This window comes from Pyricularia oryzae, chromosome 4, assembly GCF_000002495.2.
Source record: "Pyricularia oryzae 70-15 chromosome 4, whole genome shotgun sequence".
NCBI classification, from domain to species: domain Eukaryota; kingdom Fungi; phylum Ascomycota; class Sordariomycetes; order Magnaporthales; family Pyriculariaceae; genus Pyricularia; species Pyricularia oryzae.
Genome location: NC_017851.1, coordinates 697460 through 724896, shown reverse-complemented (window position 1 = coordinate 724896; position 27437 = coordinate 697460). Strand labels below are relative to the sequence as shown.

The window sequence follows — 27437 nt, the reverse complement described above, 5'->3', positions numbered from 1 at the left end:
CTAGCCCAGCTACATTCGAAAGCAGGAAGCTTGGCCCCCCCGGTTACTTTTGCGACCTGCATGACTGCAGATTAATCGACCAGGCTCCATCATTCTTGATTCCTCGCGTGCTAATAAATTTCCTTTGTTCCACTCGTCACCTCTCGACGCCAGCCAAATCCCCTCGACCAGACATGATCTGGAACCGAAAATTACGCCAGCTATCGCACACTTAGGTGAAATAGACTGGCACATCATCTTTGAAGTAACCTTCGCCGACCGCTCGCCAATCGCAATCAATCGCCGTTGAGAGTCCAAACCGTACGATTCCCAGTCAACCGCTGACTAGTGTTCCTCCTCGACGATCCTTCATCGCGACAGCTCTTTTCGGATTTGGGAAAAATCACCATCCTCTGCTCGCCGTAATCTGTCTGGCCAATTCAGGGCAGGGTCCTGTGACTGTACACATTTAGTGGCGTGGGAACGTGGAGGAGAGCAGGTCTTCAAGGAACTCTTAATCCCCCCCAGCTGGTATCTCTGTGCCAAGCCTTCGTCCATTGATAGCCAGGCAGACAAGAAAAAGGCTAGGTGAAAGAGGGGAGACGGGAGAAGGGAACAAGGAAGAAACACAACAGAATATTCTGACCTTGCCGCTTCGTTTGTTTACTCTCTTGCCACCCCTGAAGACTACGTCGCGCAGTTCTGCACTGCCGAACTATAATCAGTGAAACACGTGCGAGGATAGAGAGAGAGCTGAGAGGCTTTTGGTTGGAGCGTACGCGTTGATAGACTTTTCCTTGGCTCTATCTTTATTTCTTGTTTGTTTTCCTTTCTCTCTTGACCAACCACTCAGTTGTCGGGCCAGCCAAGTTGAAGCTAGCCAGAACGCTGGTCACAATCTCCATTGCATACTGCATTGCTCTGGGAAGCTGACTGGCTGACTGACTGACTGACTGACTTTGCCGGCCTCTCTTGCAAACTGAACATCCTGACTTTGAATTGCGACTTGTTCTACATATATACGCTTTACCAAAAAAGAAGCCCCTGCAATGTCCGAAGAGGACCATGCTGCCGGCGTGGCAGAGGATTACAAAGATGCGCTTGAAGGCTTAACATCCAACGCGCGCGTTGAGATTAGCAACCTAACTCTCATTGCTCGCGAGAACACCGAGTCTGCCCATGCTATTGCCGAGGTTCTCGTTGACCATATCAAACAAGTATGCCATCTATGTCCTTTTACACGGATCCAACTTCTCCAAATATGCGAAAAAAATACAAAAAACAAGGAAAGCTGACCACCCGCAACAAAAGATCCATCCTCCGCGCAAGCTGCCAGCCCTGTACCTGCTCGACTCCATCGTCAAGAATGTGGGGACTCCATACACGCTTTTCTTTGGCCGGAAGCTCTATCAGACCTTCATGGAGGCCTATGCATCGGTCGATAACGCCACGCGCCGCAAGATGGATGAGATGCTCAAGACGTGGAAGGAGCCCGTGCCGGGTTCCCTGGACACGCGCCCCGTCTTCCCACCCGAGGTTGTGCGTCCGATAGAAAATGCCCTCATCAAGGCGAGGACGTCGGCGCTTCAGGCACAGCAGGAGCAGATGCGCAGCCAGCACCACCTGCTCGGAGGCCGTGGCAGGCCGCCACCGCCAATGATGGCCCAGGGCATGCCATACAGGGAGACTCCAACACCACCAGGCGCCAGGGGTCCAAACGGCTATGGGCAGTCATATCCACCGCCGAACGGGAGGGGCCCAGAAAATTCACAGTTTCCAACACCGCAGCCTCATCACCCACAAGTAAGTTGTACTGTGTAGTTCGTGAGATAGAAATGACCAGAGTCGTGTTTAGCGAATGACTGACATCGATCTTGCTTCTTGTTGCTTGCTTGGGACGAAAATAGGGGATGCCGATATTATCACACTCAGTGCCCCAACCACCACCATCCGCACCCGCACAACTTCCCTTTTCACCACCAGCGCAGGCACCTACACCCGACGGGATAAGCATAGAAGCCTTGAGTAATGATGTTTTGCAGCTCATAGCTGCCACGCGCGCGGAAATCGCCCGCAACCCGTATGATACTTCCCAGAAGCCCATGCTTGATGCCCTGCTGGCGCTTCAGCTACTGCTTCAGGCGGGAAACCTGCCGAGGGACCAACTGGTGGTCGTTAAGAGCCGAATTGATGAACTGTCCGCAAGAGCACGCGGAGCCGCAGCCGCTCAACCAGCACCAACCTACACCCCGCCCATAGTCGTGCCTCCCATAGCGCCGCCGGCATCCGCACCACCTCCCGCCACCGCCGGCACGCCCCTCTCGTTAGATGCCTTGCTCGGCCAGGGCGCACTCGCCGCCTTGTTGGCTAGAACCCCGCAGCCGGCCGTAGTAGTGCCACCACTGCCGTTTGCACCCCCCGTTGCGACGCCGTCAGCGAGCCTTGCCGCGCTTCGCTCGCCGCCGCCACAGGCAACCCCTGCCGTCCCACCGCCGACAGATGCATCGGCTCTTTTGGCCGCCCTGCGCAGCAAGGGCATATTATCAGCAGGACCTTTGCCGCCTGTCGTTGCACCGACGCCAGTGTCGCACGCTCCGGGACTACCGAGCGTGATTGCGCCTCCGGTGGCGCCTGCTCACGTCGAGATCATGGGCGATATACAACTGACGACGAGTTCACTGAAGCAGTATGTTCAAAATGATTACTTTTCATGTCGAGTCCATGTTGGAAATTCTGGTGTACTAATCTCATCTCACAGACCTCGCTTATATCTTGTCAACACCCTCTACGACGACCTCGGCAAGCCGTGCACGCAGTGCGGGCGGCGATTCCGCAACGACGAGGCCGGCCGGGCAGCCAAGACGGCCCACATGGACTGGCACTTCCGGGTGGCGGCGCGAATCGCCGAAGCGGAGAAGAAGGGCCAGCACCGCAGCTACTACGTCGACGTGCGGGACTGGGTCGGATCGCGCGAGGCGGTCGACATGGACGGGCACGCGGCGCAGTCTCAACAGTCCCAACAGCAAAATCAAAATAAACAACAGCACCAGTACCAAGATCAAGGAGGACCCGAGGCGACCGGCTCCAGGAGCAGCAGGGGTGGGAATGGCACCGGCGGCAAGAGGTGGATCCCCGTGCCAGACGCGGGCAGCAACGTCAACTCGGTCTGTCCCATCTGTCAAGAGCGTTTCGAGCTCAAGTGGCTGGACGAGGCGCAGGAGTGGGTCTGGATGGACGCGGTTCGGCCCGGCGGCGGAAATAGAGTGTTCCACGCCAGCTGCCACAGCGAGGTCACGGGGCGGGGGGCGACGCTGACGCCGCCGGTGGGGATGGTTTTGGGGAAGAGGAAAGCAGATGTTAGTATTCTTTTTTTTTTTTTCTTGCTGTCGTTTTGCCTCCTTTCTTGCCCTCATTTTTTTTTATGACAATGCCAAGGCGGATGAGTGCTAACCAAGCTGGGATTTTTAGGATGCTTATGCTGGACGCAAAATCAAAAAGTACGACGACCTGGCGTATTGAACACCAAGGTCGCAGGGGATTGTATTACTTTGAAAGATGCAGCGCGCAAAAATATGCAGTCAAGTCGGGCGATTATGATGCAGTTTGGACCTGATTCTGCCACGTATGTGGCCAATGAAAGGCCAGGACAGATAGTTGCAAGGGAAGCGCCAAACTTGCCTGGGCCCCCCTCCCAAAAGGCATACTCAGCATGGAACTTGGGAGCGTTGAAAACAGGGTGACAAGTGGCTAGAAGGTAGACCACTAGGGCTATTGCTTACTTGGGCTGCTTCCGTTTTGCTAGTACGCAGAACACGCTATCCTCAATGGCGAGCGTCTCTCCTATTCTATCATGATGTATCCATGAAGCAGACCAAGGAATGCCGAAAATATATAATAGATGGAACCGTCCAGACTAAAACTACGTGCCGAGTTCCTGGGAGCCGTGGGGAACTGTGTCCATTGTTGAGCCGCGGTTTAGCGTATTTGTTAGCCTCTTCAGCTCGTATCACGTTGTCTGCTGGTCCCTGGAAAATACCAGCGAACGAACCTAAATCTGGGGGGGCTGTAGCTTGCGCGGCCAGGAGCAACATGCCGGATGACCGCCGCGGGAAAGTCAAACCAATGATGGTGTTATTTCTTTCGGAATGCCACGTTTCTTGTAAGCATCACCCTTTCTGTAATCCTCGCCCTACAGCTGTAAAAGAAATCCACCTAAAGGATGGCCCCTTTCAGTCAGCCATTCCAAATCGACCCCTCCCTGTTCTCGGGGCTCTGCGAATCGGGGCTCTGCGAAACAACCTGATCGATATGAGTCCCATGTATATATACTTTTTATTCCCCCGACTGTTGGAAATACACCTGCACGTGCTCGCGATAGGGTGCATTACCAGGCTCAGGGGACAGTGGGTATGATGTCATATCACAAGGTGAGATGTTTTTTTTTTTTTTTTTTTTTTTTTGTTTCCCTCGAAACGCGTGCCGGTCGAGTACTGGATGTAAATGAAATGCCTTCCCCGATCACTTTTTTTCGGGTAATTCGAGTGGCAAACGGACAACATTGGACATAAGTCTCTACCGTAGGAAGGGCTTATGACTAGAAAAAAAACAAATCTTGTTTCATTTGTATTGTCCCTCTTGTCTTTTGCAAGTTCTACGTAGCATGTCTTCCTAGCCGCCTCCGCCTCCTGTCAAAGCACGCGTTAGCCGCCCCTCCATGATATTATCTGAAGATGCGACGATATTTTGGCAGGGTGCTGCAACTATACCACTATAGTACTAGACGCAGACTGTCAAGTGCAGAGCGGATCAATATCCGCAGGAATCCGCAATCAACTCTACTTGGCGACTCTGACTAACACCAACCACAAGATCGGATTAGAACCTCCATGGTTCCGAAATATCAGCCGGTCGAGTTCGAACGGAAACAAAGAAGGTAATTGCACTAAAGTTGATTCGGCTAAAAAGGCCCACAAACATAATGCCCACGTTGTTTTCTTTTATATTCGAGTATAGAGTTTGGGGGTTTTTGTTTGCAACGTCATGCAGAGCGGGAAAGCCAAGAAGAAATACAGATATACGACACAAGTTGGCGTGGGAAAAGCAAGAAAAGAAAAGAGAAAGCTTGCTGAAGTTGGGGGGTATTGCCAGACAAGAAGATTAAAAAAAAAGACAAAGAAAATAAATGACTTGAAAAAAGGTAACCTCAATTATCCCATGATAGAAAACAGACAAAAAGTCAAGGCAAAACAACTGTCATGATTTCTTTTAACACCACCCCTTTGTCAGGAGCAAGTCCCCAAAACAAGGCCCAAGCAACTTATTTTTAATCCTCCAGACCCCTAAAACAGGTAAGCCGAGTACACCGAACAAGGCTGTTGATCTCGCTCGGTGTGTTTCCTCCGCACCGCCTCCTTCATCTTGCTGACTGTAGGCTATACCTTGGTTGCAATACTCAATATTAAAAATTGACGTCATGTACCGAAAGGAAAGTGACTTTGTTTTTCCTTTTTTTCCTTTTTCGGTAGGTGCACTTTTTTTTTGCCATGTGTTGGCATGCCGGCCCAAAATTGTGCCGTATGATATGGTTGGTGTTTGCCTCCTTTGACTTGTTTTGACATCCGGCCCATTCGTTCCTTTTTCCAGGTTCGGTCCGCTGATAATGATGATTGTAGAAGAAGAGCAATTTGAATTTGTAACGGTATATGTAAGACCTTGATGATTTTGAACTTGTTATTTCCTCCCTCTCAGTAGTCATCCCGCTTATCATCAGATTTCTTGTCACCGCCAGGCCTCGTGCTCCAAGGGTCGTCTACTCCATCTATGGCATCGTTGGCCCAGATCCCTCCGCTGGAGGTCGACTCGTATACAGTCCCTTCGCGGCCGGCGGAGCTCGTAGTGCTATCCTCGACATCATGAACCACGCAGCCGTCGAGGTTGTCGCAGACTCCAAACGTCGACACGCTCCCTGACTCGTTCCTGTGAAGCTTCTCCGTGCTGCTGCCATCGCTTCCTGATGACCGCTGCTGTTGTTGCTGCTGAGGCTGCTGTTGTCGTGGTCGAGCGTGTGGTGGTAGCAGCAAAACCATGTCCTTCCCGCAGTGCGACGTCATCGTGGATGGCAGCCCGACCACGGGATCGACGCTGACTGCGCAGGACGGGCAGTGGATATTCCCCTGCCTGACGTAGGCGGCTCTGCTATCGGCGCTGTCACGGCGCGAGCCGCGGATGCAGCTGCCGCCGGCTTGGGATCTCCCGCTAGCGTGCTTGCTGGCACCTCTATTATTACTATTATTGCTGTTGTTATTGTTGTTATTGTTGTTACTGCTGTTGCTGTTGCTGTGGCTCCTGCGCTCCGGGGCTGACAGTGGGTGCGATTCGTTCCTCACTGCTTCCTTGGAACTCGAGTTGGAGGCGATGTTATCCTTTGAAGTTATCCAATATAGAACCAATGCCGAGAAGAGGACTGTTTTGCCACTCCAAGTCATATGAGATTAGTTGAGCATGCTCCATAAGCTTTCTAGCGGGGATCGCTCTCAAGATGAACTCACTGTCGCTGTTGCAGCACATCAGACACACCCACCCCGGCTCACCGTTTAGGACCATAAGGACCGTCAAATTGCTTTGAACAACAAAATCTGCGGTTAGTTATTGAAACCCCTACCCCCTGTGTTTCTGCCATTCGTCCAGGAGTAAAAAAAAAACACCAAGGAGCAATTATCAAAAAAGGTTGAGACGAATCGATGAGGGGGAGAACACTTACACAATACTACTTGCCAGTGTACAGCAGGCGCCGATAAAGGTCCGCACGGCAACCGTCCGCAGCTTCACGGTCGGTCGGTACATGTCTGGCTTGCTCAAAGGGTTTCGAAACGAGTATAATCCTGTTTTTTTTGGGGGGGTTGAAATATGCAGATTTAGCGTTTGGAAAATGAGTCGTCATGCCAAGAACACCAAAGAACAGGGAAATTGTAGTAAACTGAACAAGCAGAATCTAAAGCAACATACTCATCAGCGGGATTAGGAAGAGGAAGGTGAGGTAGACGTTGACGAGCGCATCGAATGATATGAGCGGTATCATTGCGATCTTCTTCATGCCGATTATGCAGGTGCCATCCTCGAGGCGGTTGATCCGGCTGTCGTATGGATACAAAAGAAATAAGAGTCAGTCTGGGAAAATCTAGCAACATGAAAGGGGGATGTATCTGTACTTCACTTACAAGACAAAGTTGAGCACAACCACCACCACGTATATGCCTATTTTGGTCATGGTTAGACACGTCGTTGATATAACATCAGGGTCTAACAATAAACGCAATTCTTCATCTGAACCAACAGCAAAGCTTACCCATCATGCCAAACGAGTTGAACAGGTAGAGCTTGGATTGCAAACGTCCTTTTCTGGTTCCGCGTATGATGTACTGGAGAAACCCGGTAGCTTCGTTAGTATTCACACATCCACATGTGAACAAAGAAGGAGGAGAAGGCGCTCCGCAAGACTTACTGCTTTCTCAACTAGAAACAAGTACACGGCCTACACCACCAAACAAGTCAGTCGGCATACACCAACTATACTCTGCTCTCAAAATTCCACCGAGTTAATTTTTTGCCTTACAATCTATCGAAACAGTCAGCATTGCGTCCAAGCACTTCTCGTCTTTCAAGAGTAGAGGCCAGCGCTAGACATACCTTGGTCGTGACGTAAAATACGAGGCAGACGATAATGGCCGCGTCGCATGCAGCCAGGTTTATGTTGATGCCTATGCCGTATTGTATGATGGCCGAGCTCAAGACAAACATGTACGAGTCGACGTAGATGAAGAACAGGACTGCCGGTCCTCGGAAAAGCTTCGGGGTTAGCGCTTTTTTTCTTCTTTTTCTTTTCTGACCCAAGACTCGCGTATTATGTCGGGCGCGACGAATCGCCGGGGGTAGGCGGCGGGGTGCAACATACTCCAGACAACAAATGGGAGTCTCTTCCAAGTCTTGATGGCGTTGGCCCTCATTGCTGCAAAAAGCCACCACCGAAGGTTCTCGTGTCAGTCTTTTCGTTCTGCTATTCCACCCCAAAAACGCCGCAATATCCTTTCTTCTTTCTTCAAAGAAAAGGGTGCCAGATCATGTTTCGGTGTTGGCTCACTAAATAGCGCCGATAAAACGGACGTGGACATCAAGGCGAGGGCGACGTTGAAGATGGTACCAGCCAGCGGCTGGCCCTTGTTGTTCTGCAACACATTCAAGGCTGAACCGCCGTCTTGGCGAGTCTTCAACAAGAGGCCGTGTGCGTCGGCCATCAAGCTCGTTGGAGCCATCGTTTGGGGGCTTCGCCTTTACCCCTTGGCAAACTGGTATCTCTTCTTTTTTCGTTCCCCTTCTCTTCGCGTATTCTTCCCTTTTCCCTCCTTTTATTTCCCTGGCAGATGGGCTGCCCTAAAGAGACTTTCTGGAATGCGACGAAAAGTGTATTTCGAGCCGCTTAGCTTGATGCTCGAGGTTAGAGCATTGAGGTCGAGTGTACCATCGGTGCTTTCCTAGTGGTGGAGTTTCGCCCACTCCCCGTCAATCCTGTTTTTCTTGGTTCTCTTCGCTCGCAGTGATGGGATGCCAATTTCTTGCGTTTAGTACACTGCGTTGTTCTCGGTTGGAGAACTAGGCGTGTCGCGACGCGGTCAAGCTTCCAATGATAAAGCCGAGTGACATGTAAAAGGTTGGTACCCTTACCCTTTTTGCGGCTAGCGTGGAAGAGGCAGGCAAACAATCAATGTAAATAGGGAAAGCAACCAAACAACCGAACGGCACACCTTGGAAGGGACAAGGCCGGTTTCCCAACCTTGTAACTTGCAGTCCGAGCAAGTCTCTTTCCCCCCTTCGGAGCACAGGCAACGCTAAGACTCAGCGGTTTGCAGGGGTTGGTGGGATGAAAAGGTTTCTGGGAGTATGGATGATTCAGATAAAAAGAACACACCGTGGCAATGATGATATTGTTGGACGGAAATGATGATTTGAGTGGTAAAAATGGGAAGAGGGGAAAGACCCAGCAAAATACACGCCTTTTGCAAAACCTGTAGTCTGAACGGCGATAGCCCCAGTTCCCTGCTGTGGAAGTTTGTCGCTCTCAAGCTCTCAAAAGGCAAGTAAACACCGGCAGAAAAAGAAAAAAAGAGAGAGGAAAAGAAAAGTATATGTAAGGTGAATGAAGCTTCAAGGTGAAGATGTTATTGAACCATGTTCCTGTCACGGCGGGATTTGATCTCCGTATATACCTTAGCCAATGCCAAAACAAAACCCAAAAAGAACGTGACAAAGACAAGTAAGAAAAAAAAGCCCCGTGAGTCGAGGCCCAAAAGCGTTTAGACCTAGACCTGGCTACAGCAAAGCTGCCAAGAAGGGTCCGCGACTAGAGAATATAGGCTCGCGAGGGGGTAAAAAGGCAAGTGTCAAACAGGTGAACAAGGGAAAGAACGAACCTCTGCCGCCCCTCATCCTGCTAATTGCACTCTATTAGATAAAAAGAGATGGACCGTGACTCCCCCCTCTCTCTCTCTTTCAAGACATGGGGTCACTTTCAAACATGTAGACTCGACGCCATGCGCAGACAGACGCAACCTTCCATTTTCCTTTTTCTTTTTCTTTTTCTTCGTTTTTTTTCTCTTTCTTTTTGCCCAACTTCCGAGAAAACCAAAAAACAACATGACGTATAACTCGACTTACTGCATGTGTGTTACTCGCCAAAGCTTTAGAGGTTTTGCAAGAACCTGACCGGACGGAAAAGGGAAAAAACGGCACATCTCATTTTGTGTTTGCCGTTTGGCATTTTAGCCGACAAGCCCTGCAAGCCCTCGCTTCATTGGGGCGCCCCCGTTTAAAAAAGAGAATGGAAGCTGATTAGTTTTCGCGCGGTGCGTTGCCCCTCGTGGGATTATTGATAGATCTTCGGAGTGGCAATTGAGATCAATACCATGACAGTGAAGGCTGAAAAGCGTGCCCCTTTTTCGGGGCCATCATGTAGCGGGACCCTTATTTTTTTTCCCCTTTCAGATACAATTACTAGACTAGTACGCTTGCATAGCCTTGGTGCCATGTGTCTTCTCCCTAGCTATAATTCTAGCTCAAAAGACTAGGTAGGTAAAGCTCTACGGCTTTCGTGTCCGGGGTAAAAAGCCCGAATTCCATTGGAGGCCAAATCTGTACCGATAGCAATTTTTGGTCACAAAACACCCGCCCCCTCTTTTCGAAAGCACAAAAGTTTGAAAGTTCGGCGTCTAGGTATAAATCTGTTTGACAGCTTTGTTCTAGACTAATCCCCGTCGTTGTACGTAGAGGCGCCCGCGCGCCCTTTTCCTTTTCCTTTTTTTTTTTTGATTGGTAAGGCTGATGCAAATATTGGATCAGGCTTGGAGCTGAATTGTGACAAGCGAAACATAGAAAAGCGAGAAAACGAAACTAAAAAAAGGAGAGAGAAGAAAGGAGAGGGAAGAAACAGAAAATAACAAAAGCCACAAAGATGCACATCATCTTCGATCCCCAGATTTTCCGTTGAAAGGGCAGCCAAATTAAACAAGATGGAAAAGCAGTTCCCAAAAACCACATCGGGTGGGTGTCAGTTTGTGTGTTGGACAAACAAACCGTCCTTTGTCGGACGATGAAAAAGCTGCTCTTTCTTTGGCAGACAAACCAGTCACCAAGCTGGTGGATTTCGTGGAGGAGGGGGACCTGACTGCACACAGACCAAGACAAACATCAGATCCTCCCTAGGCCGATCGCATATAGCCGGCCGTGGTCGGGAATCGGACCAACTGTCTTTACCGACTATCCTAGCTCTGGGACCCTGTTGATAAAAAGTTCGGAACCCAGCTGATCTGAACTGTGAAGTTGGTCGCCAGCTTTAACCGGCCGCAAGCAATGCTGCTTAACTCGGTATCGGAGGGATGGTCATCGCGTTCATGCCAGGTCCATCGTAGAATTGTCAATTTGGTTTCAAGGCTGGGTCAGCTTCGGGCCAGTTGAAATCATGGTTCGGCCCAGCTCTTGTTTTCTTTTGCTGTCACACAACAAGAACCCCTCCAGTAGAATATGCAATATATGCCAAGTATATACACATGACGCCCCGTCGGTTGTGCAAGTCGGCCAGGTGTACTCTGGACTACCCGGCACCCAAGTCTCAAGTGTCAGCATAATACTTTGTTATGATCTACACATCTTACTCGAAGTCATGATTACTGAAAATTTGTCCAGGGGATATATATTGCATATCTCATTGCGAGGCAATAGTTGGGCTCACGAGCGCATCCCAAAAATACAGCATCGTAAGACGCCCGAGTGGGCGATAATAGTTGTGAACGCTAACCCCCAACAGAGTTTATTAATGGGCAATGGTGCTAAGTGACTCAAGACTCCCAATTCCGTTCTCGTCGGTTCAATTAAATGTATGATCTGGCTTTTATGCAGTTCGGAAAGCCTAGTACCAGACTATGCTCTGGTTGCCGATTACCCTGGTGTAAAACGCCTTGCAATGCTGTCCCAACCCAAACATAAAATAGTGCTTGGTTTCAGGGTCATATCTTTGTAAAAACAAATACTTGGACTTCATCCGTACTTTTGGGTTAACGAGGATGGCTTCTCGAGGCGTGTACTGAAAAAAAAAGAAACATGTTGCGTAATGGGCTGTATCCGATGCAGCGTAATGAGGGCGATTCTTCAAGCAACCGCGTATGTCATATCATAGGTCATGATTTTCTTGTTTCGTCAAACATATCAGAGGATTTGACCTGGTCCTTGAGACGTTGGCCCTGGTCTCCGATGTCCAGGTGGCTGCGCTCGTGTGCGTACCCTGAATTTCTCCTTGAGGCGGGAAGTCAGCCGTGAGGTGCGGCTGTTCTCATCGTCAGCATTTGTGCTGGCAGCTGGACCCTCCTGTGATTCTCTACGATATCGTCTCAAAGCCTCGATTCTTTCTTCAGCTGAAGCATGTCTCAGTCTATGAATGTCAAAAAACCGCGACGATCGTCGATTGTCACGATTCGTGGCGCGTGTATCGACTTCAAATTCCGGATCGGCTCCCAGTGGGGGAGGGAGCTGTGTTGAGTCGCCCTCCTCTTCTTCATCAGTATTCTTAGGCGGGTGAAGATCAAGTCGACTGGAAACAAAAAAAAAAACCATGATTAGTTAGTTATTGGAAGAGGAAAAAAGAAAATTCACAAAATGAAAAACCTCGCATGTGGTACAGAAAACTTACCACAAGGGACATGTGCCCGAGACATTGATCAGCCACGGATCAATGCAGGAAGGGTGAAACTTGTGATCGCACGGTAATACGCGGACGTCTTCGCCGACCAAAAAGTCCTCTGTACATATTGAGCACCCGAGGTGCTCGTCACCTAGTGGCTCTGTCTGACCTTGGGCTACCGTGGCAGCGTCGCACGACTGGGCAGGAGCCATGCGCGATTCCCTCATTGGAGAGTTCGTCACCGTCGGAATGGCTTCCGCATCTTCGGGAATTGTGGAAAGGTGGTGGACTTGCACATGGTTCATAGACATGTTCCTCTTGCCAGGCTCCAATCCGCCATCCTCGGGTTCCAACGATGGGTCAGGCTTCCCCTCGGTCGGTGCCGGCGCCCCAAACTTCACAATTGGTAGCGTGTCCAGCACGGCGCGTGCAAGGCCCTTGGCTCTGCTCTGACTCGGCCTTCCGCCGTGTGCATTCCTAGGTCCGTACCTTTCCGGATACCGATGCGCGCGGACGGCTCCTATTGCTATTATGACGAGGAACAGTAAGGTGATCAGGCCGGTGATGCTGTAGAGGACGCTCATAGCTACGGCAGAGTTATTGCCAGTCTGGCCGGGGTCGTCGCCATTGGACCGTGTCGAATTTCCCGAGATGACAGCTTGCAGAGCGCCGTTTGCCGACGTTGACAGATTCAGCGTTGCCGAAGCCTCAGTTGCATCAATCATAGTAAACACTTTCTGATAGAGCGATCGGCTTTGCAACCCCGTAACATTACAGCAGTTGCCCTGCTGGGTGTACAGCAATACCGCCTTGGGCTGATTCTCGATGATGGTTCTGAGCATCATCTCGGGTGTGACGTTGGAGTTATTCAGAGGGTCACAGCACAGATAAGCGACGGCGTCCGAGTAGACCAAATCAGCATATGTTTGCTGTGTAGCCACCATCATTTGACCTTCTATGCGGACCATCTGGTTACAAAAAGGTGGTCAGCACGAGAGACACACACTCTAACCGCACCGAACGTATCCATATGATCAGTCTTACCCCCCTCTGCGACTGCGAGACATTCAAGCCGGCTTCTTGGGTGAATGGAACGATCGGAAAAGTCAAATAAGGACCACCACCGGGAGCCGAGACGGCCAGGGTTAGGGCAGATTCCTCCTGATAGCGAGGCAAATGCTGCACCGGAAACGTAGAGATATCGAGCGCATCCTGTGCTGGGACCGAGACCACGGCGGCGGTGGTCAGCACGGCCGAAAATGGCAGTAGTTGTAGCAGTGGCATCGTGTCTCTCGCCGGCGACGGTCCACGTCGTCACGGCTATGCCCCGCTTACGAGTTTATACCCTCCAGTATGCGTAGCCGCTCTAGCGCCGCGGAACTGTCGAAAATTTCGGGTGCCACCTTTGAATGGGCCAAACGCAGAGGCGATCTTGCGCATGCGTTTAAGGAAAGCGAGAAAAGCGTGGACGCCAGTCGGAGGGACGAACACAAAAGGTCCAGGAGAAAATGAGGAGTTGATCAGGGTGTAAAGAGGGAGCGGTCAGTAAAGCAGACAAGGATGAGTCGGATGTTTACGGCACATCCCCTCCAGCGATGACATGGATGGGCTCAGTCGGATTTTCTGGTTCGGTTTCTGGATCAGCGACAGCAGTATAAAGACTCGGGGTCCCAAGGTGTCTGCCCGGCAAGCCGGGTATGTAGGTAATGTAGGCGGGGCGAAGCAGGCGCACGTAAATGCACGTCCAGATGTGGAGTGCGTGCAGATGTGGGTGCAGGAAAGGAATGGAGGTACCAATGAGCGGAGAACAAAGTTTTAGTTTTAGAGGTCAAATGAGGGAAATCTTGATTGTTGTCACTCCATGCCACGAATGAATGTAGGTGATTGTTGTGGAGAGGATCAGGAACAGGCACAAGAGGCAAGGTAAGCAAACGCCGCGAGATCCGAGGTCCGGAGAGTCAAGCAAACCCGGGAGGATGGAGTTGGAATTCGGTCAATTCGATTCGGGGAGATGGTAGGATTGGAAGATATTCCCGATGTGGACGTGGAGACGTTCAGGTGTACTTGTGGGGCAAAATATTTGACTCTGAAAGATCGAGGACTGGGGAGGAAGCGTTGATGATCCATCGTCGTCCCTGCCTGCCTTGATTGCCAAGAAGTCATCATTGTTATGAACAGACGTGCAGTGCTACTTTGTTACATACTGTAAGCCCGCTCCAACGAACGTGTCGCAAAGGACTTAGTACCTCGACTAAAGTACCTAAGATAGGTAGGTAGGTAGGTAATGGTAAAACCAACTACCCGGTAAACCAAGAGCCACTAAAACACTGTCAAGAAGTGATTCGCCCTAGTCAGCCGGCTGGCAGTCCGATCGCCCATACTACACAACCAAGGCAAGCTATCTCCAGGCTTGCAAGGCTTGCTAGGCTACGTTCAATTTCTGGTTGATGCCAAACTCCGAGACGTATATGCGCCGCATGGATGGTGAGGAAGCAGCTTCTGAGACGTCGAAGCTGTTTGGGCGCCACTTTTTGTTCATGCATATGCAGGTGCTAACCCCCGAATGGCAAGCAAGGGCCCGACACTTCGTGGAGTCGCTTTAAGCAACATCCCTGCTGCACATCTGACATGCCAAGTCGGTCGCTGCGGCCATCAAGTCATCACACCTCGGTACTATAAGGTGGTTGCGCACTTGGGTGGCAGGGGAATTGAGAACTGGGGCCACTGAACCTGATCCACGAACATCTGTAATCGATTCATCGACGAACCCACCTGCTGAAATGCGTTCTTGATCACCAAATCAGCACTACAGCACGATAGCTTGAGCAAGTCATGCAGATAGGTAAGGTACCTATGTAGGTACCTGACATAGCTAGCTTAGGTAGACTACTAACCAACCTAGAACTAGAATATTTGTTGCTGTGACTACGACAAGCACTGACTGTAATGCGCTAACAGCCCGAATAGGTACCTCAACTACTGTACCTATCCAAGGGATATATGTATGCCTCATACTAAAGAACACTCATCAGGAATCTGCGTTTACCAGCTTGTCGTCAGTCAAGTGCTTAGTGGGAAGTTGATGCTGAACAGAAGGAAACTGCTTATTGCTCATCGAACGGCTCAGTCAGTCCTGGAGCATAGAAACAAAGTTACACTCAATCGCTGATCGACAAACAAAGCGGCGCCCACTGAAGCTGATTCGCGTCAATCATCTTATTTTTATTATCTCTCGGGTGGTATTGGGGGTCTGTGACGGGAAAAAGGTCCCCTGCGGCGCAAAACGTCATCCATGTTCACGGCTGGGGCAGCGCCGTGCGTAGCATGATACTACTATCTAGAATAGACTAGACCCTAGGACTTGCTCTAGATATTGCAACCGGACTACTTTGCGTCAGCAATACCACGATTAGGTCCCTAGGTAAGGAGGAAACTTCGGCAACCGGCTTTTCAAATGCCGTATCAGCCTGGCAGCCCAATTGAATGGCCACCAAGATAATTGAAGGCCTTTCAAACTCTTGACTTGCAGTAGTTAGAAACACATTACGAGAACGAATGCTTGCATAATACTTGATGGGCTATATGGATAGTTAGCAGAGATAATTTCTACTGGACGGAAGCATTTACTTGGCAGGGGGCCCACAGAGCACAGCCCCCCCCCCCCCCCCCCCCCAGCAGTACAATCGCTGCGCGTACAGAATCGCTGGGTTATGCGATGCCACAGTAGCAGGGCAAGCGACGAACACACGCCACAAACACACTTTTTCTCACTCACAGTCGCATGAAGGTTTGTGGCTTAGGATCATACAATACTTGACGAGATACTTTGTCTTGTGACCCAGAGACAAAGTCTCCCCAACACGCCAAAGGGCACCCTGAAACGTACCCTGGGTTGGCCCCCAAAAGCCAGTGCGGCACGTCATACATCAAATGTCACAGAGTGGGCGCCACATCCCTACTGCCGATCTAGGTGCCGGCAGAAACAAAAAGCCCAGAGGTGTGGTAGCCGCAACCTGAAGCCAGCCCCCAGAATGCTAGGTGTTCTCCAAAATCTGACAGGCACACACTCTCGGGCAATGCATTTTTTATAGTCTAACCTAGTTTTGCCATAAAGTTGTTATACCACACCACACCTTTGGTAAAAAGAACAATGCGACGCCGGCATCAACCCTGGGTGGGTGCTGACAACGGAAACTCGGAGAATTTTTGTCCCAGATCGATTCGTACTTTTTTTGGTGTTCGCGGGACCCCAAATCGAGCGCGAACAACTTCTAAACCTCCCGCGGTAGCCTTGTCAGGCTCAGACGGTTCCTTGCCAGCTTCTCATGTCTGGAACCCATCGACCTCTGTCCAGAAAGGGATGTGCAACATCTCGGGGTTTATTCACTCAGCATCGTGACTCTGAGTCTCTGACGAACTTTCTCATAGCCTTTTTTTTTCTTTCCGGATCTTCAGGAGGGGTTCGCTCTCTTCCTCAGTTCAAGTTGCTGAACAAGGTCCCTGCCTGCCTTGCGGTAATTGCCAACTACTACATGATGTTATCGATCGATAGTTCAAGCTTGTATCGGCCTTGGGGCTCGCAACTCGCAACTGCCGCTCAGGAAATGTCAGGGACACGAGCTGGCCAGGGGTCAAAGTAAGCTGGGCTCAATCTTCTCATGACTAACAATAACGAGCAAGTGGTGACATCTGCCCAAGACTTTCGCGTCTTGCAAATGAGTTTTCCAGGGGATCTACTAGTCCAGTCAAGGCCAGATTAATGTTCATCAAGGTAATAAGAATGAGGTGGATGTAAACACTAGGGATTGGTGGCATGTCCTGTTGAGTCTCTTGATGATGACTGCCTGGGCTCTACTTGAGCAAGAGGCCGAGGCTAAAGTGGCGACTGGTTGTCACAATCTTTTGCCCTACTTCGGCAATAGCTATGCTGTTCTTATGTGCGCCATAAAGTTTGCGAGATCCGTGAAACCTATATCACATTCAATTGAGTCCGATTGTTACGGCAATTAGAGTCAGAGCAACCGTCGGATGAATTGCTACCAACTCGTGATGACAGGGTTAGCATACCATCATATCCACCAGGAACATAATGATTCTGACGAACCCATACTGAATCGTATATGATGACTTTGGCGAGCAAATCGTCGATCAAGCACCGCGTATAATAATGATCTTCTTACAGGATGATCTCGAGCTTCTCTTCCCGTTGCCTTGCGGCTATGAAATGCCTAGCGTGAATGATGCAGTCCAAATCTAGACTTGAGGCTGTTGTAATATGTGAGGCAAGCAGAGAGGCCAAAGACCGCGGGATCAAATCTCCTCCATGTCCTCGTCATCCAACAAATCATCCAGTGGTGGGAAGTCCCCAACCTCAACCCTCTCCGGCCTTACAAACAAGCCATGAAGTTGCCCCTCACCTTCACCCCAGTATCTCTTCCCCTTAATACTCCCGTCGTTCTTGCCGACAGGCTCGTCCAGCCTGACTCCGACCCAGGTGCCCGGGCCGGTGGCGATCTCGGGCACCTCGCCAACATACATGACAGCCCCTCGACGTGTATCCTCACCGCCGACCCGGCAACGCTTGCCGACGACAATGCCCCGCTCCTCGGCCTCGCGCGCAAAGGCGGCGACTTTGGCCTCGAGCATCGCCGGCACGTTGGGATCGAAGCGCCCCAGCTTCTGGGCCTTTTTCCACGCGAGGACCGAGTCGGTCTTTTGGGCGTATTCCTCCTCGGGCATTACGTACTTGTCCACATTGGACGTATCGGTCAAGTTTGGTCGGGCGTTTGGTGGCCGCGTGTCGATTACCTGCAGATGAGGGTGGTTAGTGAGCCTGTAAGCGGGCGAGTTTCTCTCATATATGCGTTCTGAAGGAGTGCTTGGACAGAAATTAAGGCAGCCATACGCGAGTCTTAGCTCACTCTCTATTGCTAGACAGGGTCCAGAACAAAGCCGGGCTATAGCGCAGACATTATTGTTCATTGTCACTTCATATCTTGCTCGCGTCCGCAGTCTCGTCATATTCAGGAATACGTGGCATAACAAACACACTCCAGAACGTCCTGTGGGAGAACCCTCTCACTCACATTAAGCTCAGCATAAGGTGTAAGCGGGAACCCAGCCAGGGTCGTCGCCTCCTCGTCTGCGGCCTCGATGGCGATGGCATCGCCGGTTGCCGTCTTGAGCGACAGCCGCTGGCAAGAAGGCGGTATGCCCGTTATGGGCTCTAGCCTGGTCTTGAGGGTCGCTATGGTCCACGACGGCGTGATGCGGCGCTCAGACGCCGAGTTCTCTGAGATGATGTGCAGTGCGACGTCTGCCATCCTTGAGACTGGTGTCACTCGTTAGTGCAGCTGAAGGGTTGTGGTTTCGCTTTGCTGCAAGAAGACCTTTCCCTGAGACTTGAGTTGAACAAGCGCTCCTTGACCTAATACAGACTTTCTGGGGCACAAATCTGTTAGCTTCATATCGGGCCCTGTTGAAATTCTCAATGTAATGGGGTCGCGATAGACGTTGGCCAAACTCAAAGACCTTGCCAGAGACTACGATGGAAGGGGATTGACTCATACATTACACGATGATTCTCTGGTTAGCGAAGAGGGCTCGATGATACTGGCGGATGTTCAACAACATGCGCAGTATTTCGTTGCTCGTCCTGTATCAGACCTACAGATAGATACGTGCTTAAAGAACTTTTGTGACGAGAATCCTTTCGGAAAATTGAATCCATAATGCACATGTTCAACGGCGGGGAGCAGATACTGGATCTTGGTGGGGAAGCCACGACGCAACCACTAAAGGGGGGCCCACTGGAATACATGGGCAGGGTTAGGGTGCAGCACTATCCACTCTCGTCAACCAACCCTCTCAAGCTCTGCTCTCCTCCGCGGACAGCTCCAACCATCGCCATAAAAACACTCAACTGGATATGTAGGAGTTACCTTGACACTCTGAAAAAATCTTCATAAAAGACAAAACCGGATTGATCTGCCCACAAACCGGGATCTCGGCAGCCCTTTCTCCTCACACCGCCTAGTCGTCAAAACAAAATGTTCAGGTCGCCATCACCAATCTGGCTACATACATGTGCATGACGGGCCTCCGTTGTCCTCCCGAGGGAACAATCTGTTCGTTTGCAATAGAATCAATAACTGTAAGCCCTCGGCTTCTCGAACAAACGCTTTGATTGCTGCAGTGCAGGCAGCCGCACCCTATTCTCCCCTCCCCCACATCCACCCAGCATCCGAGAGGTTCCCTTTGTCTCCCCTGTCACGATATGCCAGATCCGGCCACCGCTGCATCATCTGGGACAGACCGCCATGAGGATAGCTACAGCTCGAAATGGCAGTTAACCGTGTCCAATTGTTTCAACTGCAAGACAACAATTACGACACACGCATGCGGCCTCCTCGGGCAAGTAGTACCGGACAGCGCCTACATTGAGGCTGGTTTCCGCGCGCGGGACACGTGGGGGAAGCATCTCAAAAGAATTATGATGAGAAGATTGCCAAAACAAGGAGATGCCGCTACCCTATGTGGCCTGCGTTTGTTGCACTTGCAGTCGTCGAGGCCACATGAGGCTTGGCACATATGTGATCTATGCTGCTGCGTCTTGTGCGACAGACCAGGCGTCCGTCTTTGCCCATCAGCAGGACCCTTCACACCACAGTACATGATACTGAGGTTCACCGCAATCCATGCTTGTACCGAGTCTTGCGAGGTCAAGATTTAGATTGTGCCGCCGTGTCAAGGCTTTCATGATGCGAACGATCTCTGCTCGTCCAACTTTTACGCTTAACGCATTGTGACACAAGGGCCACTGCATCGCGCCACAGAACAAACGGATTGATGAGTGATGCGAGGTAATGTCACATACTTCCCATAAATGACAACAATGACGAACAAAGACCTACCCGGGCCGCCTCGCCTCGCCTCGACCCTTGCTCGCCCTTCACGGTCTGGTCAAGATAGCTACCCCATAGCTGACAGGGTCTATCATCACCAAAGGACAAATGATGAATCGATCTTGCAAATATAGGGCTAGCTAGGCTAGGCATGAAAGATGGCTCTATATCGTAGTTGCAGATCAATGCCAGGGTAATGCATCTAGACCGTTTGACCTCGGTCGTGAGCAGGTATAGGTATGGTGAATGTTCCGGAACATATGATCATATTGGCTTAGAAGCTACGAGGGTAGGGGTCTTTGACGCCGATCGAGTCTTTGCTCACAAACTAGGCGTAATCTGGCACGTCTAGCCCCCCCCCCCCCCCCCCCCCGAAAAAAAAAAAAAAAAAAAAAAAAACATGCGTGTTTGGAAACAAGATCTAGGGGTCAACAGTCAACAACGGAAGCCACTGCAGACATATTCAAAGAAGAAATAAGAAGCGTATCACAACAGGGGTGCCGGCTAACAATGGATGGTACGAGAAAGTTTGTCCACTGCGCCTACGCCACGAATGCTTTGTTTCTGCAGCCCGGGATCTCACCGTCGAATCGAGGCTTCACCGCCGGAGCAAACAGAGGACTGGTGTGAATGCTCCGAACATACGGTGGAAGAAGCAGGTACAGTACTCAGCCACTGATGCATTTCAGCGCCAGCTTCTAACTGGGCGTGAAGCTAGAAAAGACCCCGGCATGTCAACATCGTAGGGGCAATTTCCGGAACCAGGGGATGCGCCCGGCCAATAGCTTCGGGTGATTCCGCAGCGGGAGGTAAACGACTGGCACAGCTCACCGCCGGTGACGGCAGACACGAACTAAGAGTGCCGCCCTCGTTATTGTGTTGTATCGCACGCCAGCAAAAAACGAACAAAGGAATCACTAGCATGGTGCCGGGCCAATCTTCAGCTGCACAGGGTCTTCCATGGTAATACAATCCAACGTTCAAGTCAAAATACGAGCGCGATTGAAGGTCACTTTCCGAGATTCGGAAACGCTCTAGGTCCAAAGTGCGGGCGGCAGGCGTTTTCGCAACGAGCCAAGACACGAAGAAATAAAGTATGCATTGACAAACTGCGTACGTTTGTGGAGTGGCGTCGCCATTTTGGCGTTGCCATCTCGCAGCCCGAGATCCATCGACAAATCCCTCTGTGGCGTTCCTGAGGCGCCGCTTGGTACCCAGAAGCAGCATTAGCTCCGTATAGCAACCCTGCTCAAAAATATAGGTGAAAAAGGCGAAAGAAAAGGCAAACGATAGAGAGTGACAGCGAGGGACGACACAGAGAGACCAAGGAGAGCATAGACGAAAAGCAGCACGACATAAAGGATCGACCGGGTCCCGAAATGCCAAGATCCCGACGGACGCGAGCAAGCAAGCAAACAAGACAAAACAGGCAAGAATCGAGGAGGCGGCGGCGGATAGGAGGGAGGTGAGGGGGAGCAAAGCAGAAAGATGCTTATTCGAGCGGATATTAGACTCAAGTAGCGTGCCGTAGTCTTGGGAAACCAATCGTCTGTGAGTGGTTCGTTATTGAGACTGTGCAAACAGATAGATTTTTCGGATTCTCTCAGCTCTGATTTGCACAACGCTTATTTTTGGAGGGGAAGGGGTTCGGGCGGCGACATCATGCTTCCCGATCTCCAGCCCGAAAGAAGAAGCCAGAAGCGGCTGTTGAGCCTGTTGGGCATCTTTCTCCCACTCCCAGGAGTCTATTGTTCGGCTCACTGGGGGAGGGCCAGGTTCAGGCCTGGACCGTCCTCTTGCAAAAATTCTGCATGCGACCGAATCAAACAATCACCTAACCGTAAATAGCGCGGGAGAACATTCCAAAACCAATGTGTCGATATTTTTTTTTTTTTTTTTTTTTTTTCGTTGTGCTGAATATAGACTGGCAAGGGGCAAGGGGTGTGGGCGTGTGCAATACGATAGGTGGAGGAGGGTGGGGAGAAACAGAAAAAAAAATAAAGGAAAAAAAGACGGAAAAGCAAAACATCGGCGCAGAAAGCCAGAGGTTCGCTCGCGACGGAGCCACGTGTCCCTGGAGGTGATGCTCCTGTACGGTAAATAGTGTTAATAATAACAATAATCAACAACGAAAAGAATCAGATCAACTACTATCACGGTTAGATGGCAAGTATCGGTCTGTTTTTGGAATAGCAACAGTGGGGTTCTGGCCCAGGGATACTGGTAGCGTTTCCTTGGACAAACGGGCGGGACAGTTTGTGTTTTGAGAGCCCGGGTTGGCCAAAAAAAAAAAAAAAAAAAAAAGGAACAAACTTGAGATGAGCGACCTTTACGGCACCGGAATTCCGTAACCAAGGGGTCATCATCAAGTTTCCACTTTCTCTTGAGTTTGGTCAATATAATGGCATGCTTGTGTGGGCGACAAGCGTACGTCTCCACGACAATGCGCCAAAATGGTCATCACAAAGCCAAGATGGTTCGCCAACGTTCAAGCAACAAGGAAAGCTCGGCGTCCCGAAAGACATAAGCATCCCTCTCTCTGATGCAGCTGGGGCATGAAATTGCATTAAGAGAAGCGATTGGCAGCTTGCATTTGACATGTAGAAAAAGAGTGGTGCGCGGGGATGAACCAGCCGTTCAGCGTCGTATTCTAAAAGAGTGGCGGGTCTCAGGTGTTTGGACGAAAGAAAAGGAGGACGATTTTTTTTTTCTCGTCTTCAACGCGCATTGCGAAGGGGTTGTGACGATCGTGGTTCACGATTGTGGGCCGTCAATGTTTAATCAAATTTGCCCTCTTTTTCCAGACCTTGTGTTTAGATGGCGAACAAGAATGATCGGACACAATCTGGAACGGGCTGGTTAAAGTATCTGGTTCTTGGGAATTTTATTTTGGTACCAAAAACAAACAAAAGGGGTTCGAACCTTGGTAGGGAGGGTATAGAAAACGATATTAAAAAAAGGATAATTATACATGAAGCAAACCTATACTTTGGGTACGAATTCGCGACGCCGCATCGTCCATGTGGAGCGCTTTCCAGTAGGCATCATGCTTGAGCTACCGGACAGTAACAAAATTACGTAGTCTTGGCAGGGACTTAGAAGTTAAAAAGCCCAGCTGAGTGTAGTGATTATCATCTCGAAAAAAAAGCACACCTGGAAACGACATTTCGCCATGATGCCTCCAAGTGAATACAGTAACGGTAATCTCCATTAGGTCCAGGTCTAGAACTGGACGCTGATTATTAACCTTGGAATTCTCGTCATAGAAGCAGCTACCTTAGCGAGTCAAGAAACTCAAACCGATTAACGTGGTTTAAAAGAGGTACAGGCACCGCAGAGGTCTGCGTGTCAAGTCGGGATGACTGCAGCCCTGTCAGATCGAGGACGGCATACGAGTACAGCGAGCCCATGTATCACTGACAGAAGACGTCTGCATTTGGGCATTTCCATTCGCTTCCTTACAACAAGACGAAGGGAGTTGGATGAAAGGGGGTGAAATAGACGAGCGGTTAAAATGAAGCGACCGAGGCCGAAAAATATCATGTAATCAACACAGTAAATACCAGAAAAGAACATCATCCATTTATTTTGCCTTTGACTCTTGCCTCCCCACGCAACGCAGTAGTCTTCCAAAAGAGCAGAATGACGATACACTCAACCGGAAATGTAGCAACTGTTGATACAAGCTTGAACCTTGGCTATCGGGTATCCCCTGTAATGTACAGTAAGTAGTACGGTAAGTGGGAAATTCTGACCCAACTGACGGCTGATTCCGACAAAAATAATTCCCTGACGTACAGCATGGACCCGAGTCGCGGAGGACCCGGAAGGGAATGCGATTCAAGGCACTTAGTTGACAAGGTGAGGAGTGAGAGCCAGGCATGGGATTTGAAAATGAAAAAGAAAAGAAAAAGACACAATGGAAAAAAGACAGTATAAAAAAAGCATGTCAAGGTCTCAAGTCATGGTGTAAAGTAGTTAAAGGTTTGTCCGAATCAGGGCGCAACCTGAGTCGACTCTGAGGGGCCGAACACAAAAACGGATATGTAGGTACATTTCATCCGGTTTTTGCTATAGCCGATCCCCAAGCCGTTTGTTTGCCAGTACCGACGGGTTTTTAGTTTGTTAGCTGCTTTTGGTACCGGCGATTACGTAGTATTCAAATATGGAAAAAAGTAAAATAATGTAAAATGAAAAATTACTGCATTAACGACTACTGTAGTCCTGCACTGCTATCATTTATTCGATAGGGGAACCTACCCGCCCTTGCCGTCCAACCGACCAAGACGTTCTGTAAATCATGCCCTTGCATACAAAAAAAGATGCGGGGCTTGCAAAGAATAACGGGTCCACCGGGGATTTACAATTCGGTACGCTGCCGAAACCGTCTCGCTCGAATGACACGGGTTAGGCTGGGATCTGTCGCTACCTGCCAAGTGGAAAAACAGATGAATATGGAAATGGAAGCATACCTGGGTCGCGTGAGATATTCATGTCTGTCGTTCATGGTTTTGTCTCGGTAACAAGGCGTGGATCGTTGGTCAATCAATCCGAGTGTAATCGCTTCGGCTCGTGCTTGTGTCCAGATGAACAGGGTGAGTAGCGTATTGTTCCCAGCACGCGACCTGTTGAGACAGTGCCTTTTCTTTTTTTTCTTCTATTTCTCCTATTTCTCCTATTTCTCTTATTTTCTGATTACAATTTGATATACCAATTGTAGCCCTTTTTATCCAGATGAGGCGCTTGCAGCCGTGATAAACACGTTGTTTTGTCGCTTGCCTGCCGCCGCTTGCTTTACATGCCCGCAACTTGCCTGCCGGCTCAAGAAAGCTGAGAAAATAGGGTTGCGCAAAATCAATGTCTCCAATTCAAAGAAAACACACCCCTACCCGTTACCTGGTTCAGAGTTTGTAGCGGCTAATCACCTTGTCCCTGACCATGCGGATAATTTTGCCATCGGAAAGTTTGCCTTCGAATCGTTAGGCGCAATCTAAATCGTTAGCCAGATCCATTGTTGCATTCAAATCCACACTCGTCACTTTCTCTACGCAGTACTACCACGATAACGTGCTGGCTGTGGAGCCTCGTGGTGTGCATGCGAGCAGACCAGACCAGTGTCGTGTCGTGTATCGTTAGCTTAGCGTATTTTGATTGATCTTGTAGAAACAATGGCACGTATTCGTTGTTTATTGGATTTTCCCTCGTCTCTCTTTTTCAGCCATGCCAGAGTAAATATTCAAGATACATTGGGTTGGAAATAGTTTTGGTAGTCCGACAACAGACACATCACACCCGCAACACATGGACAGCCCATGGCAAGATCGACCTTCTGGCGACACGGCGACAAATAGCTGAACAAGCGCCGGTTTCAAACTCGATGTCTGGGCTATGCAACAATCTGCTGTGTAAATTTTCTTCATTACTCGAACTGCAACTCTGTTCGCCTCCCGTTCTTGTTATTTTTGCACCCTGAATTTTTTGTTCTTAACCCTTAACAATTACTAAGTAATAACCACACCGATTTATATATTCCCGGCTGGCTATGGATCTACCCTGATATTTGTCATACGTCGCGGCTGATTTGGCGCTCGACTTAAGTTCCATCAATGGAATTCGATCCTCCACACGCTAATGTACCACAATTCTCATGCCTACAGGGGCCTGAAAACTGTACCGCTTTCGATCAATGTCTCTGATTTCCATTCTTCGTCGTCTTTTTTTTTGTGACTTTTCTTTCGCTACCCTCCCCCCTAAATAAATTCATTTTTTGCCAACCCGTCATTAGCCTAGACTCCACTAGAACTAGGGGTCGAAAACAAAAACCCCAAGATCGGGTTGACCACATGCCGCTCTTTAGCAAAAGGAAATCCTAGACTAGTCTTGGCTACGTCAAGATTTTCTAGCGACACGCCTGTCGAAACAACTTGCGAGTTCACCATGCATGAAATGACTGCGTGTCCGCTATCAAGCTCCCATGGGCACCCCTGATTACCATCTTGTTTCTGCTTCTGCTGATGTTCGTCGTCCTGGTTTGCCGAGCTGTTCTGCTTACCCCAACAAGCAAACCGTTCGAGGAAAAGCAACCAAAACCAGGTCCCGCAATCATGCTCTGGGGTTCGGGCCTCCGTTGGTTTCGCCGCGGTCGACCTGGTTGCCCAACCCAGTCCGCCGCAACAGTGCAACCTTACTTAGTTGCTGCCCTTTCGAAATTTCCTTCCCCCTCTTGCCATGATCTCTACTCATTGCGTACCTGCCTACCAAAGTAACCTGACCGGCAAAATTCCTTGCAAATGCCGAAACGGTCTGGATTGAGAAGGCTCAACCATGCTAAATAACATTTGGGCCTTTGTGGGTCAACTGTCAAGGACATGAGCAGGAAACAGTCTTGACGACGGTACCATCGGGAAGGAGCGCCGGGTGCTTACGCAGGGACCGTACAGTATCTACGTTGTGTGGTAGGTCGGGAGAAACTTCCGGTAGAAATGGCCACAGAAATCTTTGTGGATCTTTACAATCTTACAATACGCAGTGCTTTGCCAGGTACCTAGGACGCCACCTCACCTAAATTGCCTGTCCTGGGAGCTGAAATCACTTCATAGGCTGTAGCTTGTCGACCCTAACCATACTTCTGCTGGTACCAAGAGATTCAAGGTAGGCATATACTTTCTTTTTGTCTAGCTACATCAGGTACTCTAGATCTCCCCCAAGATGCCCGACCCTGGTTTTCGACTCGATGCATCTGATCTTCCCACTTTTTATTCTTTTTTTCCCATTTCTTTTTATTCCTGAAAACGCCAAAACCATTGACCCGGTGATCCTCCACAACGAGATCAAGCGGCGGCTTAGCTATCTTTTTCTAAAAACAGCCAACCGGGGCGGGAATCTACCGATTGTCAGATAACCGCAAGGTCGCTGCCAAAGAATAATGAGATATGCCATGCTCTTGTCGGTATACCCATCTTCTAATCTTTGGGTCTCTTGTTGCATACTGTACCTACCTGCATGCTACTCGTTGGCTCCCGTTCTTAGCCGCTCCCAACGAAGGCAGATGGCTTGCCAATCGGGGATTGCCTGTTTGCTTTTTTTCATTTTGTCTCCACCTCAGGGATTTCGACTTTTCCATGGATCATTGTACTTCTCATTCCTCCGGCAAACAGGTTTGGCATGATGATACCATCGATCTTCAGACGTAGCAGCAGGAGCCTCCGGTTCCTGTCGCTGGCTTGACGAACTCATATAACACAGCCACGTTAAGATGCCTGGTCACAAGTTGACATGGAGGGATGCACACCCACTCTCCTCCAAACCATTCATCTCATCCCATGTTATCC

At 49.9% G+C, this 27437-nt stretch overlaps 5 protein-coding genes across 5 annotated transcripts; 2 read left to right on the top strand and 3 right to left on the bottom strand.

Annotated features, from left to right (window-relative positions):
- Window positions 1–92: 92 nt before the first annotated feature.
- Window positions 93–3951, top strand: MGG_08573 (uncharacterized protein). Its single transcript, XM_003716049.1, has 5 exons — window positions 93–1196; window positions 1291–1782; window positions 1887–2665; window positions 2738–3335; window positions 3448–3951. The coding sequence occupies exons 1-5, from the start codon at window positions 1029–1031 to the stop codon at window positions 3496–3498; spliced, it is 2088 nt and encodes a 695-aa protein (XP_003716097.1). The 5' UTR covers window positions 93–1028; the 3' UTR covers window positions 3499–3951.
- A 1772-nt stretch (window positions 3952–5723) lies between these two features.
- MGG_08572 (uncharacterized protein) lies at window positions 5724–8288 on the bottom strand (the record flags this gene model as incomplete). The annotated part of the gene is made up of 10 exons (XM_003716048.1): window positions 5724–6442; window positions 6528–6598; window positions 6740–6860; window positions 6985–7112; window positions 7197–7233; window positions 7325–7397; window positions 7481–7510; window positions 7666–7805; window positions 7931–7984; window positions 8117–8288. The coding sequence occupies 10 exons, from the start codon at window positions 8286–8288 to the stop codon at window positions 5724–5726; spliced, it is 1545 nt and encodes a 514-aa protein (XP_003716096.1).
- A 3010-nt stretch (window positions 8289–11298) lies between these two features.
- Window positions 11299–14173, bottom strand: MGG_08571 (RING-7 protein). Its single transcript, XM_003716047.1, has 3 exons — window positions 13247–14173; window positions 12212–13170; window positions 11299–12112 (listed from the first exon to the last, which is right to left on the bottom strand). The coding sequence occupies exons 1-3, from the start codon at window positions 13484–13486 to the stop codon at window positions 11731–11733; spliced, it is 1581 nt and encodes a 526-aa protein (XP_003716095.1). The 5' UTR covers window positions 13487–14173; the 3' UTR covers window positions 11299–11730.
- Window positions 13803–14321, top strand: MGG_17043 (uncharacterized protein; the record flags this gene model as incomplete). The annotated part of the gene is made up of 3 exons (XM_003716046.1): window positions 13803–13901; window positions 14083–14125; window positions 14296–14321. 3 exons carry the CDS (start codon window positions 13803–13805, stop codon window positions 14319–14321), a joined length of 168 nt encoding a protein of 55 aa, XP_003716094.1.
- A 2648-nt stretch (window positions 14322–16969) lies between these two features.
- On the bottom strand, window positions 16970–18942 carry MGG_08570 (tubulin folding cofactor B). Its single transcript, XM_003716045.1, has 3 exons — window positions 18772–18942; window positions 18289–18643; window positions 16970–18010 (listed from the first exon to the last, which is right to left on the bottom strand). The coding sequence occupies exons 2-3, from the start codon at window positions 18523–18525 to the stop codon at window positions 17513–17515; spliced, it is 735 nt and encodes a 244-aa protein (XP_003716093.1). The 5' UTR covers window positions 18526–18643; window positions 18772–18942; the 3' UTR covers window positions 16970–17512.
- Window positions 18943–27437: the final 8495 nt, after the last annotated feature.